This window comes from Coenobita brevimanus, chromosome 21 (assembly GCF_032717465.1).
Source record: "Coenobita brevimanus isolate Jiangsu-jjx chromosome 21, ASM3271746v2, whole genome shotgun sequence".
NCBI classification, from domain to species: Eukaryota; Metazoa; Arthropoda; class Malacostraca; order Decapoda; family Coenobitidae; genus Coenobita; species Coenobita brevimanus.
The window spans coordinates 7,418,043-7,436,580 of NC_136974.1; the positions used below are offsets into that span (position 1 = coordinate 7,418,043).

The 18,538-nt window shown below is 44.3% G+C and overlaps 1 protein-coding gene across 1 annotated transcript in view; it reads left to right on the forward strand.

The window, feature by feature from the left end:
* LOC145392190 (transmembrane 9 superfamily member 1-like) overlaps positions 1–13,116 on the forward strand; it is a 538,883-nt gene extending 525,767 nt beyond the window's left edge. Inside the window, exon 12 of the mRNA XM_080266639.1 lies at positions 12,902–13,116. Coding sequence (XP_080122765.1) covers positions 12,902–13,103 — 202 coding nt within the window. The 3' untranslated portion in view covers positions 13,104–13,116. The remainder of the gene's footprint in view (positions 1–12,901) is intronic.
* The last annotated feature ends 5,422 nt before the right edge of the window (positions 13,117–18,538 follow it).

Sequence of the window (18,538 nt, forward strand, 5' to 3'; positions counted from 1 at the left end):
AGAGTTAGAGAGATGGCTCAGTAGCTGCAGGGTATTGGTAAGGTGAAGATTATTGCGCATGTGCCCTGCTTTCCTGCCGTGTTTTTGCCCAAAGATGCCTTTATTTCCGTGGACTTTTCTCGCAGTGTGGGCGAGATCCAGCACTCTGCTTGTGATTAGTTGACAAGCATAATCTCCTTGCACCGTGCAAACTATCCAGTGAAAGAAATACTGTATAAAGGATTTTGGGACTGCCGTGGTGGACGGTGTAAACACGAAATAAGCAATTCATGGACTGAGCAGCTATGATGTTCCTTCCCTTATTTCTCAAACTGGCAGGCCACAGAAGACAAAACGGTGTATATAACATAATCCGTTGTCAATGCGAGGCTGTCTGTCTAGCTATATATCTATCTGTAGCCAGATGCTCTAATCCAGTAAGGGGTGGCCACATATAAATCACCTCTGTGTTGCCCTGGCCCCTAGCTGCCTTCCCTCCAACTCACATCTCCACTTTCATATCCTTGGTCTCCCCCTCTCCCTCTCCCTCCCTCAACCTCATTCACATACAGTCTCATAGTTAGTTTCTAATTTTCCATGGTCTCCACCACACCATCCTGGTATTTCTCTTAACACTTTCAGTCTCATAGTCTCATCCTTATCAGTACCACAATGCTCTCTCTCTCACTGTCTCAGTTCCACATGCTCCTCTGAGAAAACTCATTTCCACTACCTTCACTTGACATTCGCTCATGACTTGTGTTCTTCTTGTGTTCTTCTAACAAGAACCACATGCATTAGAGTGGAGATCACACAGTATATCCATGCAGCAATCCTTTTTCTTTTCTTTTTTTCTTTATTTTTTTTACTGCTGTATTCCTATCTATTCCTATCACTATTTTCAGTGAACTGGCAACTTTTTTTTTTTTGGGGGGGGTACCCTTTCAAGTGCCTCATCCTTTAAACTTCCATCCTTACTCATTACACCACCCAAGAAAAAAAATATTACAGGCAAACCCCGGTTTAACAATGCAATTGGTTAAGTTAAAACCCATCACTAGGTGGGGTATTGTAATTTGGGGACAATTTACTATGTAAAGTATAGGGATGTGTTTTTGAGCCTTAGGTTTTCTCCGCAACCAAGTCCTAAACCCACCCAAATGAGTCCAAAAAAAAGTTTAAAGCCAAGCTAAATGACCTAACAGTTGTAAAAGAAGCTAACCAAAGCTTAACACCTGTAATAACTCACTAAAACCGAGAAATAAAATCTGAAAATCATAAAAAATAGGTCAGAGAATATCAAAAACCTCTCATCACTTACTTTTTGTAAGTCCAAGTACTGTCTTGGTTGTCATCCTTGCTATACCCCCTGAGGCTAGGGGACTTGTGGTGCTCCCTAGCACTCACTCATCCTCCTCAAAGCCCTCAAACACTATCTCAGGGGAGGGTCAGAAAGAGGGGAAGCCTGGCAAGGTGGGGTGATGGTAGTGGGAGACTGATGCACTGGCTTTGGGGGTGGTGATAGGGTGCGATGCGATGACTCACGAAATGGCGATGGGGTGCGATGCAATGACAGACGAGGTGGTGAGGGAGACAGCTGCGATGACTGGTGGCTGGCGAGGGAGACCACTGCGCTTCTGCGCATCCTGGCAGGCGGGTGGGCTCAGCTGGCTGTGGGAATGTGCATGATTCAAACTTTTGGCCCATCACTCCTGAACGAAACATTGGAGATCCATCTTCAAACCAGGCCTCGGCCATCGTTAGGCAGGGTAGGATGGTATTTCTACCTCCATCACTAATCCGGGGTATCACATATAAAAGTATTGTCAGTCAGGGTTTGCCTGTAATAAAAGAAAAAAATTAGGTAGTGGCTACCCCACACAAACACAAGTACTCTCCTCACATCATGCTGAACAATGTACTTGTACCACATACACCCTCCACTAAGATCCCTGGAGTGACTTATGACAGTGGACTCACATTCAAGGACTACATACAAGACATCAAGAAGAAGTGCATCCCAAGACTCAGTACACTCAGGGCAGCTACAGGGCCAGACTTTGGACAACATAAAGAAACACTCTGCTCTGCAAACAGTATAGTAGATCTGCGATATGGTATGCCTCTTCAGCATGGACTCCCATCATGTCTAATACTCAGTACATCATGCAAACCATGCAGCACAATGCCCTATACATCACCACAGGCTGCACCAGAACCACTCACTCACGTTCTGTAAGTAAAATCCTTCCATTTAGAGACTACCTCGATATAAAAGGCACACAGTTTTATGTAGTTTGTGCCATTACACAACACCCATCATTACATAACAGACGCACAGAGCACACCTAGTGCCATAAAACAATCACCACACATACATTATCAAACCCTCTCCAGCAATATCCCACATCCAGACATTCCAACACTAGCAGTAAAGAAATATCTGCATACTGTACTCACTTTACGTGCAGGGCAATACAACACCTTGATCGGAACACTATATTACATGACCCCACTCCTCAAAACAACACCTTGATCAGAACACTATACAGTAAAACCTCGATATAACAGACTTTAATAGACCGGAATTCGCTTTTATGGAACTCGAGGAGCTACCAGACTAAATTCCTATGTATTGGAAAAAGTCCGATAAAGTCAGAAGCAGTCCGGACTGCCTGACCACTTCAGCTATGTTCACCACAATAGGATAAATAAAAGACATGTTTATCAATGTACAGTACAGTACAGTATTATTATATATATTATACCATTTGATTAACATAGTGAAGTTATAACACAGTACAGTACCACAATGGTAGTCAAAACAGTTTAAAACCTGTTCATGCAATCCGGACTAATGTCTGATATATCGGAAAAAGTCTGGATTAGCTGGAGGAAGTCCGGATGTTGCTGTTATCGGAATTTCACATTTTTCGGCATGGTTTGGGCCCCAATTAGTCCGTTATAGTGAGGTCTTACTGTATGAATAGCTCCCCCTCCTGGTGTCCTCCCATCAGAAACATGATTGCATTCATATAGGTAGCCTTAAACCAGGATATCATCCACTCCTTGTCAGCTACCATTAGATTTGGGTTGAGTGAAGCACAGATGACATGTGCCCTGCTTGTAGAATAGGCCCACACAACATGATGTGCATAATAGAGCACTGCATGGGACATGCCACACAAAGATGCAGACACTGCATTAACTGTATAGGAAACGAGTGGGACAACCCCATAGAGGCAGTTGCGTACCTGTGGTCAGTGGGTCTGCTCAGTGAACTGGGGTTGAGCAGCAACAACAAAAACAACAACTTAAGTACTTCAGTGCACCCACATCCAATTATTCCTCACCATCCAGCCTCATTGTGCATGCTGTGACTTCATTTCACTCAAAAACCATGATCTTACTCTGTTACTCTTATGTACATTCACTTTTGGATTCAGTCTCCCACATACACTTCCAAACTCATTCACTAAGCCCTTCAGTTCACATTCATTTTCACTTAATACAGTATCATCAGCATTAACAGTACAGTACAGTGATCCCTTGGTTATCACATATAACTGGTACTGTGCTTGGTGCATGATAATGAAATTGTATGACACAGAGCACAGAACCTGTGGGATTTACCCTAATTTGTACAAGGCACCACAGTTGCAAACCCAAATTTTCCCTTGTACAACAATTTAGACCCAGTAAATACATATACAATAATCCCTGTAAGACATGGATGCCCAATTCCCAGACATTTTGGGCCTGGGCCTTCGGAACCCCCCCCAAAAAAAAAAAAAAAAAAAAAAAAAAAAAATCCAACATTTTTTTCAACCGTATTTTGAACTTGGTATGTGGCACTGAACAGCTGTGTTTTGCCATGTAGTTCCACTGACATCCAGCAGGGTGACGCTGCCTCCTCCCCATTTCCCACCTACCCATCGTCGTGAGTGCACACTTATCACCATGGCCACCTATGTGCTCGCTTTTATGGTGGTGCCCTACCTGCTGGAGGCCCTGTTGTTTCTCTGCTGCCTCTTACTTGTGTGTGTGACAATGGCCCTGCCACCCGAGAAGAGGAAACGAGTGGTTCTAACTCTGGAGAAGAAGAGGGAGATATTGGACAAGGTGGACACGGGATGGTCGGCGTCCCGCATCCTCCAAGAATTCAATATGGCCCACTCTATTTTGTTTGATATCAAGAAATCCCAGGACAAACTCACCAAGTACACGGCTGACTTCGCATCGAAGACCAAACACAACGTGCAGAGGAAGATTATGTACCCTCCCAGGTTTGCAAAAATCAGCCGCTCCATGCTGATTTGGTACTGTCAACAATGTGCGGCTGGTGTGCTGGTGCATGGTACAGAGTTGCAGGTTGCTGCCGAGAAGTTCATAAGGTTACATGACACCCCGGACTTCAACACATCCGAGGGTTGGCTCTTCGCTTTCAAGTTACGACATGGACTTAGTAACCTTAACCCCCGCCGTCCCGGCGACGTGAATTAACATGGCAACATTGCAAGGTCCCTAATTTGCACAATTTTCAATTTTCGCGAGTGATTTCGCGAGTGATTTTTGGTACGTAAACACGGGACACCTTCCTCTATTCGTCTACAAGATGCCAAGCAGGGACAGTGCCTTACACCGCATAACCTCTCTCCCCCCCCCTGCACGCCATTGTCTCTGCAATTCACCTGTTACCAGTGACCTGGCCAATAAAGACATTCAGGGCCAGAGTGATTCCCCAATCAATTACAATGTAGAGGACAATATTTACATAGCATTAGAGAAAGAAACAGTCAGAAATGATGTTCAGGTAATGTGGGAAAAAAAAGGTCATGAATGGTGATGAGTTAGTGAGTGAAACAATGCTTATAATGCCTATATTACTGTTTGAAAACCAATACATATACTCTTGTACTACATATAAATTCGTACCAAGTAAATAAATAAATACTGTTTATGAGTGGATAAAATAGTTACCCTCCCATAGAACTCATTTTCTTTGGTTCCAGCCTGTTAGAAAACCCAGTCAGGTAAGAAAGGACTTGTACCTAAATCTGGTATTTTAAACCTCAGGTGAGCGATTTCTCTATGAATTTTCGATGTTTCTCACTAAAAGCGTATGTTTGAGCCAAAAAAAAAAAAAGGGTCCAAAAACGTCAGGATGGGGCAGGTTAAGGCCCATTGCGAAGCTTTGGATGCCAATGAGGAGAGTAGAAGAGTTTTGGCAGAAGCTGAAGGACTTGAATGACAGGGAGAGCCTCACTCTCAATCGAGTCTACAGCACTGACGAAACTGATCTATTCTATCGCTTGCTGCCAACGAACACCCTAGCAGAGGAGACAGAGAAGCATGTACAGTACCTGGCCGCAGGCTTTCCAAGCAACAGATATCTGCTTTGTGTTGCACCAATGCTAACGGCATGCACCGGCTCAAGCCTGTTATTGTTGGTCTTGCAAAGCAGCCTCTCTGCCTTCGTGGGGTGATGGATGCCCTTCCTGCCGTGTGGTACCATTCTGTGAAGGCTTGGTTCACAGCCAAGATCTTCAAAGACTGGTTTCACCAGCACTTCATCAAGGAGGTCATCCATTATCAGACGAACACACTGGGAATCCCACGTGACCAGGTAAGGGCTCTCTTTCTCTTGGACAATGCACTTGCGCATCCGTCCGACAAGGAGTTGGTGGATGAGAATGGCTGCATTATGTGCTCGTTTTTACCACCTAATATGACTGCTCTCATCCAACTAGTGGACCAAGGAGTGATTGTGGCAACAAAGAGGCTGTACCGTCGGAAGTTCCTGGACGAGGTGAAGGTTTTTCTCAAGGATGAGGACGAGCACAGGGAGGGACGGGACACGCGAGGTCAGCGCACTGTGGAAAACCTTTGCCGCTGCAACCTCAAGTCAGCCATCTACAACTGGGCCAGTGCATGGAGGGAAGTCTTTGTCAAGACTCTGGAAAGTGGTTGGTCTCATCTGCTTCTCGGAGTCGATGTGGTGCACAACTTTCTAGGTTTTGACGTGGATGACATCCATGCATATCTTCGTGCAGCTGGCGACGAGGTGGATGTGGACAAAGTGCGTGAGTGGTTGGATGATGATGAAGGCGATCCTGGGTATCAGATCATGTCTGATATCGAGATCGCATCTTCAGTTGCAGGTACAAGTACCCAGCTTGAAGATTCCGACGAGGACAACGAGGATGATGAGGACTCCTCTCAGTGCGCCACTACTCCAGCCATTCCCAAGCTGAGCTCACTCCAGGAGCATGTCGAGTTCGTTTTGGACTACTGTGAACACCCGGACTGTGACCGGGAGATGGGGCCCTTGGGACTTGTGGAGGAAGTGCATGCTTTTAGGCAGCACATCATCACTTGCCAGAATCACCTTTCCATATGTCAATCAGCCATTGACAGTTTCTTCAGGCCCGTGACCCCCTCCATGCCCAGCTCTGGCTCCACATCACTGCCTCACCAAGACAGGCCTTCCACCTCCGAGCCACAGCTCAGCACATTGGCCATGGTGGAGGTGCCACTGGACGTGAGTGTGCTACTTTCTTCAGAGTCATCTGCAGTGGATAGTCCATCACCACGTCCCAGTGATGCGCCCCTTGGTCGCCTGCAACACCTACTTTCAGACTCTGACAGTGAATAAACAGGAAAAACTCGCCACTAGACCACACGGGAATTTGCAGTGTTGTGCAGTATTAAGAACAGAATGTGCAGTGTTAAGAAATTTGAATTCAGAGTGCAAAGGACTAACTGCAGAATACTACCGTACACTGGTGTGTTTCAAGTGCAGAGCAAGCAAGAAAAGAATGTGCACTGTTAAAAATTGGAATTCAGAGTGCAAAGGTAGTGCAGAGTGCAACACTGGTGAGTTTCAAGTGTAGCGCAACAAAGAAAAGAATGCGCAGTGTTAAGATTTTAGAATTCAGAGTGCAGAGGATTAAGTGCAGTGCAACACTGGATTACTGTACAGTAGGTGCTTCAGGTGCACTTTCGTACTGTTAGAGTCTGAGAGGAGGTAGGTTATTCTTCGCAACGGCCACAGACGTGTTGTAAGTACCCTGGATACCGCTGAATATTTTCCATACTCACCTCTAAGTCCTCATTCTCTGGTTCCTTTTCATTTATTTCATGTTTTCTGTCCCCTGTTTGTGTGAAAAGGGTCTTAAATAGGTGCTGTGCATATCCTGTATGGAGTTATGTTGGTGGTTTTCTGAGTTAGGCTGGGTACCTGTCCAGGAGGCATTTTCCCAAGTCCCGGACAAACCCAAGTTCCAGACATGCTTTTGGCTATATTACATTGGGTCTTGGAGGGATTACTGTACAGTATACTGTTACAGTAAGTATCAGAAACACACACAGACATGGTTAGGTTAGCAGAAAATGATGAAAAGTCACAGTAAGGAAGAAACATGTACCCAATACTGGCATGAGGAAAGGGGTTTTGAATTGGGGGTGAAGAGTTGGTGGTCTCTACCACCAGGGATTAACTTCTTGAGTAGGGACTCAAATTCTAATCCCTGAAAGGCTTCAGAAACCACAGATTTTGCATCATCATTGTTGATAACAAAGTTTTTTAGCCCCCAAAATGCATGATAACAGCAGGAGTGCAGATTTTCATCTAACACTGATAATGATTCATTCATTCATTCATCATCCAGTCCTATGTTGCCCCATGAGGGACATAGGAGCCCAGGGCTAGGCACGTTGGTCCTGACATTTAAGATGAGAGTGACCAGCCTCACTCATCCCTGAGTGGCATTACATGAGCAACCATCCCCTGGATATAAACCCCCACCAGCTCAATCCGATTGGAGCGTCTTAATTACCCACTAAACCACCAGGCACCAAAATTTGGTTATATAGATACCATCCAGCATAGTAAATGGTTTCCTGGTGTACAGGAAACCATTTGGCTTGTCACTCAGTGTAGAGTCACCCACAGGCAGAAGGAAGAAGAAAGAATGAAGGAAAGAAAGACAGAAGAGGGAGTGTAAAGTTACCCATAGACAGAAGGACGAGGAAAGAATGAAGGAAAGAAAGACAAGAGGATGGAAGAAAAGAAGGATCGAGGAGAGGAAAGGGCTGACACCCGAGAGCAGCGGTACATGGAGTGAGTGGATGGTGAGCGCCCTCACCAGCACTGTAACTGCAGTAACCAAGGGATCACCATGCAGTAAATTTTCAAACCCTGCCTTCTTTCATTATAAACACTGCAACATCCACTGTCCTTCATTGCACAGCACACCCTTGGTATAAAATCACTCAGTTTACGATCATTCTCTCATATGAATTATAAGGTTAGGCCATTCGTTGTTTAACATTTTATTTTTTTTACTTCATGCAACTGAATTGATGCCCCCACTTTTTTTTTATTTTTAATTATACATTCATTTTTCCAAATACAAACACTAAACTCACTTTACAGTCAATTGTTATACAGTCAGTTTTCAAAAAACCATATCTATCTATCTATAGCCCGACGCCCTAATCCCGCAAAGGGTGGCCGCAGACAAAACGCCTCCAAGTCGCTCTGTCACCCACCATTTGACTACCCTCCCCCCAGCTCACCCCCCCCTCCCTCATATACCTCTCAACTCCATCCCTCCACCTCATCCTCGGTCTACCTCTCCCTCTCCCTCCCTCCACCTCACCTACATACACCCTCTTAGTCAGTCTTTCATTCTCCATTCTCTTCACATGTCCAAACCACCTCAGTGTTCGTTTCGTTTTGTTTTGTTTTTAAAGGCTCCAACATGCTTGCATGTGTCGGCCTTGGTCACCTAATGGCGGCTCTCCACGTTGCACGATCCATTGCAGCCTCCCTGTTCAGTCCCTTAACCCTAAGGTCACACTTAATGACCTCGTCCCATGTCTTTCTCAGTCAACCCTCATAACCCCACCCCCAATATTAACACTTCTCACCTTCCTCACCCAATTATCATCCCCCATCCTCTCCACATGTCCAAACTACCTCAATCTACCTCTCCTCATCACAACACCAATACACTCCAGTCCCATCCTACCTCTCAACTCTTCCATTGTAAACCCAGCCCCTCCAGGCCTTGGACACAGGGACGCACTGCACATCCACCTAATCATTGTCATTTCTGTATGTCTGAGCCAGCGAATGTCTTCCTCCTTCACTGCCCAGGTCTCACTGCCATACAGCATTACACTCCTAACACATGCTGCATACAAAGACCCCTTAGCACGTAGGGAGAGCCCTCTCAATGTCAGGAGAGGCAAGAGCTCCCTGAACTTCTTCCAACCACTTCTCACCCTAGCCACAGAGCTAGCTCCAGCCCCACCTCCAGCACACAACATGTCTCCCAAATAACAAAACTCTTCCACACACTCAAGAGATTCACCAGCAAGTTCAATCCTTTCACGTCTGACAATCTCCACCTGCTCACCCCGGCACGCCGTACACATAAAATCAGAATTATCTCACAGTCTACCTCTGATACCACTACATCTCTTATGCACCCATTTATCACACACACCGCACAAGATGGAATTACTTCCCACGCCCTTGTGGCAAACTGCACATGGCCACTCTCCCTCGTCTTTGACAGTACCGCCACTAACCCTAGATATCATCACTTTTGTTTTATCTGCATTTACCCTTAAACCCTTTTGCCCCATACCATCTCTCCACTTCCTAAACCTTTCCTCCGCCTCCCTTTCATTCTCTGCAATCAACACCAAATCATCAGCATACAACAACTCCCACGGGAGTCCGTTTCTAAAGTCACGTGAAAGAGCTTCAAGTACCATGATAAACAACATGGGACTCAAGACTGACCCCTGATGCACACCAACATTCATGGAAAACTCATCACTCATATCTCCATTCACTCTCACCTGGCTGTGAGCACCCATATACATGGCCATAACCACCCTAACCGGCCACTCCTCCAAGCCAAGCTTTCTCATTGCCCACTTCACCACCTCTCTAGGGACTCTGTCAAAGGCCTTTTCCAAATCAACAAAAACAAAATAAAGATCCCTTCTCCTACCAATATATTTTTCCTGAAGCTGTCGAACAATGAATATAGCATCAGTGGTCCCCCTACCTGGCATAAACCCAAACTGCATCTCATCAATATTCACTCTTTCTCTAATCATACCTTCTAAAACTCTCTCCATTACCTTCATTATCTGATCTAAAAGCTTTATACCTCTATAATTTCCTCTTTCCAGGGCATCACCCTTCCCTTTATACACATTTACAATTACACTCTTCAGCCAATCATCTGGGACAGCACACTCATAAATAATCCTATTTATCAGGTCAGTGACCAAACTCACCCCTATATCGCCTGAGGCCTTCAACATTTTGGCAGTCAACCCAGACACACCTGCTGCCTTCCCCACCCTCATCCTGCCTATTGCCTCACTCACAGTAGCAGTATCAATCAAAGGCCAAGGGCCAGACACTGGATCTGCTGGCTCCAAACCTTCCCTGTCCCAGTCATACTCCTCATTCAACAACCGGTTATAATGCTCTCTCTATGCATCTTTAATATCCTCACTGTTCACCGCTACCCTTTTCATCAGTCTTCACACACTGCTCACCTATGGTGTCCCAATTATCCCTCATCACCTGACCTGCCACCCTTAATATATTTTTCCCTTCCCCATGATTTAGGTTATCAAGTAATTGTCTCAGTGTATTTCTCCTAATCTTCTCAACCACATCCACATCCACCCCACAGCGTTCCTTCACTTCTTCATTCGTCAACCTGTCCCTCCACGTCACTCCACATGCTCCTCTCAAGTAACTCATTTCCACTGCTCGCATTCTTGACTTGTTCCCCTCTTGCAAGGTCCATGCCTCGCTTCCATACGTCAGGGTAGGGATCACAATACTATCATGCAGTGACTTCTTAACTTCCATACTCACCTCCCTATTTCTCATCACTGCTTTCAGTGTACCAACGACCTTCCTTCCCTGCTGTACCCTTTCACGCACTTCATCCCCCAAAGTTCCATCCTTACTCATCACACTACCCAAGTACTTGAATACACTCACATTCTCCATATCCTCACCATCCAACCTCACTGCACACTCTGTGACTTCATTCCTCTCAAACACCATAACTTTACTTTTGTTTACATTAACTTTCAGATTCCTCCTCCTACACACTGTCCCAAATTCATTCACCAAACCTTGCAACTCCCATATCCTGTTTATAAAACGAAGTCATGCTGTATCTCTTTTATGACGACATCCATGTATAAATTGAACAACCACAGAAACAAGACTCATACCTGTTTAAGTCCAACCTTCATATCCAAGAAGTAACTTATTGCACTATTTAGATGCACTGCACCCTAGCACCCTCATCCATACTCATAACAGCAATCAACTGCTTCCATCTGCTCCATATATTTTTAATATTTTCCACATCCCTTGTCTGTCTACTTTGTCACATGTTTTCTCTAGATCTATGAAGGCAACGTACAACTTTTCCCCCCTCTGTGGATACTCTTCCATTTAACCTGTCAGAATGAACATCTGGCATATACAACCTCTTCCCTTCCTAAAACTCTCTTGTTCTTCTCCAACTATTTCTGCGGTTATTTTGCTAACTTTGTCAACAATTATCCAATCATGTATTTTACCTGTTACACTGAGAAGACAAATACCCATATGATTAGAGGCTTTTCCACTTATTTCTGCAAGAAAATTGAAAGCTGGTAACCCCTGTATATAGTCCAGCATGTCCACACATATGGTGTGTATACTAATTAATGGTGTTCATAGATATTGCAGCTGCTGCCCTCTGACTAAACACCTTGTTACCCATCAGCAAGTGTAGCATAGGGTCAACTTTTGCCACGCACACAATGGGTAGGATATTGACAAGTGGTGGCATCTTCAGTGAATGGACGAATCTTTCTTCACACAGTGGCATGGCCACCTGTAAAATATGCCAGACCATCCCAGTGTCCACCCCATGTTATCCAGGATTACTTCCAACCCCCCCCCCCTCCCTGAACAGTCCTCCTTGGACTGCCCTTTTAGTGAACTTCACCACCTTATGGCCACCCCATTTTAAAAATCCTAGCTACAACCTTGCTTTCACAGTGACTGGGTACCAAGGTAACAACGTTTAAACGTTTACCACAGATGTGGCATTGACCCACTTGACCAGAACTACACCAGGAAGACTGTTAAACACCCAGATAGTGTGTTGGTATGAAATGATTTTGGTTACCATGGACAGGGAGAGTTTGTATTGCCACACAGTCAAATGGTAAACAAAAATAGTTACTTGGAGTTGTGTGTCTAACTTCCCAAGTGTTTTGAGTGGTGCCAGATGGAAAATTATATGCATGATGGCACTCCTCTCCACATGGCCTAAGGTGTCACTGCCTGGCTAAGGAATTGTCAGGCTGAGGTACTAGAGAACTGGCCTGGTAATTCTCCACACATCAACCCAGTAGAAAACCTGTAGGCTATTGTCAGGAGGGGGCCAAGACAGTACAACAGGTCTTTGGTCATCCTCCTGGTGGAGGTTATGAAGGTGTGGAACAGTTTGGACCCAGTGCACCTTAGGAACCTCTCAGATTTTTCCCCTGACCATTTCAAAGATAGGCTAAGGAACAAGGGTCACCCCATAGGCATCTGTTACTTAATCTTGATGCATTCTGTTTCATAGCAGATGTGCACAAATTTTCAATGAGCACTGTAGTTTTCATTAATCCCTTCATTACAAGAGGTGTCCCATAGCTAAATGAAATCATCTGAAGCCCATAGGAATAAACCAGTAAGATATGTATAGTTTACTGAATTAATGCAAGAGTTTAGAAGGTCATAAGCCTTTTTCACAGAGAAATTTATTGTCTCTTTTTGGATTACTTACGTGATATTAACCATCTTGTGTGTATCACTCCAAAACAGGTCTACAGGAGGATTTGTGCTGCTGTACTGCATCTTCTACTACTTGAAGCGCTCCAACATGTCTGGAGGTTTACAGACCATAGAGTTTGTGGGTTGGTCACTACTCACCTGCTACGTTTTCTTCCTCACCCTTGGCACTGTCTCCTTCTTCGCATCCCTTGCTTTTGTCAAGTACATTTACTGTAACATTAAGATGGATTAGTTTTTCATAACTTTATTTTGCATTGCCCTTTTTTTCTTTTGTTTTTAAAAATCATTCCCTAATCTAACATTCACTTACAGAAATTTATTTGCCTTTGCTGAATTATTAAAGGTATTTATTACAGACAAGGCATTCATTGCTCTAAGTCCATTTCAGTATTAACTTATGCTTTTTCCCATAAAGCAAAACAGCAATCACTCTTGTATCCGAACCTGCATTATATGAGCCTTGACATTTTTTGAACCTCTGTATTGAATAATTAAAAAATTAATAAATAATAACAAATACACAAAAGAAAGAAATTTTAATTTTGTGCCAGTGGCAAAACTTGGGCTGTGGCCAGTAGGTAGGGTGGAACTGATCTTGTGGACAACCTCGAGGGTTTTGAGGCCAAGGGTTTCCATGCTTTTTTTTAATATGGCTGGGGAAACGGTGCCTGAGGAAGATGTTACTGAATGGTTGGAGCATGAAGAGAGTGACCCAGGATATCAAACACTGATGCTGAAATAGTCAAAGCAGTACTGGATCCCACTGACAAAGCAAGAAGAGATGATGATGACAAACCTGCTGCCACTATGCCTAAGGCAGGGAAAGTCAGGGAAGCCATTGAAACTCTCACTGATGGGCCTCAAGCTCCCTTCGAGAACTTCGTGACCTGTTCATCAGAAATCAGAGCAAATGGGCATTCAAGCAAACAACAGTCGACACCTTCAAGCTGACCACTCCTTCACCATTGCTTACACCATCATGCAGTCAACCATCCACCTCAGCAGTACCTCATCAACCACAATACCCTTGAGTGATGATGACATTGAAGATGAGATTGAGGAGGCAGGCTTGTAAATTGGTGAGTAATATCATGCACCTATACTGTACAGACAATTGTATGCCAAAAATACTACTGTATATTTGTCAATATTTGAATTTTTTGCATTATCTGACCCTCCTGTGGTCTAAATAGTTTAGATATGTGAGTGATTACTGTAGTGCTTTGAAGTATTTTCTTTATACATATTAGCTTTTTTTTATAAAATGCACATGAACTAATATTTCAGTATAGTTTTTGTTGCTTATTGCTGCTTACTTTTTATAGCTGTTCATGCAACTGCTGATAATAAATCAGGGTGTGGGAAAAATTATCTTAAATTGACCATTTTGTTCCGGGCATTTTGTGTGTGTGTGTGTGTGTGTGTGTGTGTGTGTGTGTGTGTGTGTGTGTGTGTGTGTGCTACAATCTTCTTTTTTTATGTGTATCAGATTATCACTAAGTTGCTTCAAGGTGATTTTTTTTTTTTTTATGTAAAGGATGTTGGTTTATTTCTGATTTTATTTCATATTCTAAATTGGCTGTTCTTTTATCTTAGGTGAGGAACTGTGGATTAAAATCACATAACATTCCATTATCCATATTTATGTGGTATGACTTGTACATGCGTTGAGTGTGGAAGGTATTTCTTGAATATTTTTATGATATACTTGTGTTCTTTTTAAAATTAATAAAGATAAATAGCTTTTTTTTTTTTTTTAAAGTAATAAATTCATTGTTATATTAGCTAGGTAAATGTAGTGCTGTAACTGACTGCTTCTTAATCATTGTATGTAAACAATCAAACCTCATTGATCGTGGTTAATTAGTCTACCAAACTTTCACAATAACAAAAACCTGCAAGAACCAGTAAAACTACATGGGAATAAATGGAATAAGTTTGTCGCCCACAAGTTTCCCCTCTTACCCCCCCCCTCAATACCCAGATATTAGCTCCCAAAAACAAACACGGGGAGATTGTCTCAGTGATGTTTGCACCAATCTTCTTGCTCTTGATAATGAACTAGATGGCTCTTTCCTCTTGTATTTTTCATAACTAGTAAGGCAACATTTTTTAACATCACCATTTGTTCATTCATTCATTCATTGCCAGACGCCATGTATCCCAAACGGGGTGGTCAAGGGCTTAGAGTTAATTGTTTTACAGGGAGGGGCACTAATCCTCCACCAACCCCACTTGACACGTAGGGATGCCAACAGCATCTGGTGTTCCCAGGCGGTCACCCATCCAAGTACTAACCAGACCCAACGTTGCTTCTGTGTGGATATTAAACTCTCATAAGTAACCTTTCCCATCCATCAAATTCTGTCTCTGTGAATGAGACATTTCTTATTCACATTGCTTTAACTTTGCTGTAAAATTATTTTACTATCACAGCCTGTTTGAATTAGTACTCCAGTTGAACCAAACGCTTATCTCCACCATTAATATCTACTGAGGCACTTCATAAGTGAGTGGAATGGGGATGTTGACAGATCTCTGCAATGCGGAGAAACTTCAGCACTGCCATAGTAACCAGTCTGTACTCACTGACTGACTGCAATGCCAGCCAACCCTGTTAAATTGGCATCTGATGTCAGAAGGTATATTAACATTTGTTTGGGAGATTTAATATGTTAGAAACAAAATAAAATAGTTGTGTTTATTAGAAACAAAATAAAATTGTTGTGTTTATTTATGCTAAATCCAGTATTTAAGATCACTTACCAACAGTTAATTGTTGTTTACAGTTGTCGAAATGAGTACAGTGAGCCCTTGTTTTACACAGATAATGTTGAGGCAGTGACCCCACCCAACAAATTGCATGTACAGTAAAAAACCTCTCTTCCGGCATCTTCAGGACCAAGCAAGTGCCAAAAGAGCAAAAACTGCCGGATGACTGTGAAAACCTGCCAAAAAGTTTCTAGCAATCATGGACGGTCACCCCAGTGCAATCGCAGTGTCTAACAAGAACAGTAATCCCAAGTCCTGGACACCTCAATTCCCGGACATTTCGGGCCTGGGCCTTCGGAACCCAAAAAAAAAAAAAAAAAAAAAAAAAAAAAAAAAAAAAAATTAAACCATACTTTGAACTTGTGTGCGACACTGAACAGCTGTGTTTTGCCGCATAGTTCTGCCAACGTCCAGCAGGGTGACACTACCTCCTCCCCATTTCCCTCCTACCCATCGTCATGAGTGCGCGCTCATCACCATGGCTGCCAACGTGCTTGCTTTTGTGGTGGTGCCCTATTGGACAATGTGGACGTGGGATGGTCGATTTCATGCATGCTCCAAGAATTCAACCTGACCCACTCTGCCTGTTTGATATCAAGAAATCCCGGGACAAACTCACCCAGTACACGGCTGACTTCACATCGAAGACCAAATGCAATGTGCAGAGGAAGATTATGTACCCTCCTAGGTTTGCAGAATTCAACCATTCCACATTGATTTGGTACCATCAACAATGTGCTACTGGTGTGCTGGTGCATGGTACAGAGTTGAAGGCTGCTGCCAAGAAGTTCGCAAGGTTACATGTCACCCCAGACTTCAAGGCATCCAAGGGTTGGCTCTTCACTTTCAAGTTACAACATGGACTTACCAACCGTAAGGCCCATGGCGAAGCTTTGGACGCTAATGAGGAGGGAGTAGAAGAGTTTGATCAGAAAGTGAAGGGCTTGATCGACAGGGAGGGCCTCACTCTTGGTCAAATCTACAACACTGATGAAACAGGTCCATTTTATTGCTCGCTGCCAACTAATACTCTAGCAGAGGAGACAGAGAAGCGCGTACCTGGCTGCAAGCTCTCCAAGCAACGGATATCTGCTTTGTGTTGCGCCAATGCTAACGGCATGCGTCAGCTCAAGCCCGTTATTGTTGGCCTTGCAAAGCAGCCTCGTTGCCTTCATGGGGTGATGGATGTCCTTCCTGTTGTGTGGTACCATTCTGTGAAGGCTTGGTTCACAGCCAAGATCTTCAAAGACTGGTTTCACCAGCACATTGTCAAGAAGGTCATCCATTATCAGACAAACACTGGGAATCCCACGTAACCAGGTACAGGCTTTCCTTCTCTTGGACAATGCACTTGCGCATCTGTCCGACAAGGAGTTGGTGGGTGAGAATGGCTGCATTAGGTGTTTGTTTTTACCACCTAATACAACTGTTTTCATCCAACCAATGGACCAAGGAATGATTGTGGCAACAAAGAGGCTGTACCGTTGGAAGTTCCTGGACGAGGTGAAGGTTTTTCTTGAGGACGAGGACGAGCGCAGGGAGGGACGGGACACGTGAGGCCAGCACACTGTGGAAAACCTTCACCGCTACAACCTCAAGTCAGCCATCTACAACTGGGCCAGTGCATGGAGGGAAGTGTCTGTCAAGACTCTGGAAAGTGGTTGGTCTCGTCTGCTTCTCGGAGCCAGTGCGGTAGCACAACATTCTAGGTTTTGACTTGGATGACATCCATGACTGTCTTCGTGCAGCTGGCGACAAGGTGGATGTGGACGAAGTGCGTGAGTGGTTGGATGACGACAAGGGTGATCCTGGGTCTGATATCTAGATCACATTGCAGGTACAAGTACCCAGCTTGAAGATTCCGACGAGGACAATGAGGATGATGAGGACTCCTCTCAGTGCGCCACTACTCCAGCCATCCCCAAGCTGAGCGCACTCCAGGAGTATGTCGAGTTCGTTCTGGACTACCTTGAACACCTGAACTGCGACCAGGAGATGGGGCCCTTGGGACTTGTGGAGGAAGTGCGTGCTTTTAGGCAGTGCATCATCATTTGCCAGAATCACCATTCCATATGTCAATCAACCATTGACAGTTTTTTCAGGCCCGTGACCCCCACTGTGCCCAGCCCTGGCTTCACACCATTGCCTCACCAAGACAGGCCTTCCACCTCTGAGCCACAGCCCAGCACATCGAGCATGGTTGAGTTGCCACTGGACGTGAGTTTGCGGCTTCCTTTGGAGTCATCTGCAGTGGGTAGTCCATCACAACGTCCCAGTGACACACACCTTGGCCACCTGGAACACCAACTCTCGGACTCTGACAGTGAATAAACAGCAAAAACCCGCCACTAGACCACACGGGAATTTAAAGTGTTTTGCAGTGTTAAGAACAGAATGTGGTGAGTTTCAGGTGTAGCACAAGTAAGAAAAGAATGCACATTGTTAAGAAATTAGAATTCAGAGTGCAAAGGATTAAGTGCAGTGCAACACTGGATTACTGTACGTGCTTCAGGTGCACCTTCATACTGTCAGAGCCTGAGAGGAGGCTTTTATTCTTCGTGACAGCCACAGACATGTAAGTACCCTGGATACTGCTAAATATTTTCCATATTCACCTCTAAATCCTCATTCTCTGGTTCCTTTTCATTTATTTCATGCTTTCTATCCCTTGTTTGTGTGAATAGCATCTAAAATAGGTGCTGTGCATGCTTGGTAGGGAGTTATGTAGGTGGTTTTCTGAGTTAGGCTGGGTTAGGGTCCATAAGTACCTGTCCAGGAAGCATTTTCCCAAGTCCCGGACAAACCCAAGTTCCGGACGTGCCTTTGGCTCTGTTACATCAGGCTTTTGAGGGATTACCGTATTATTGATCAACCCTAACAACTAAATCAGCCTTC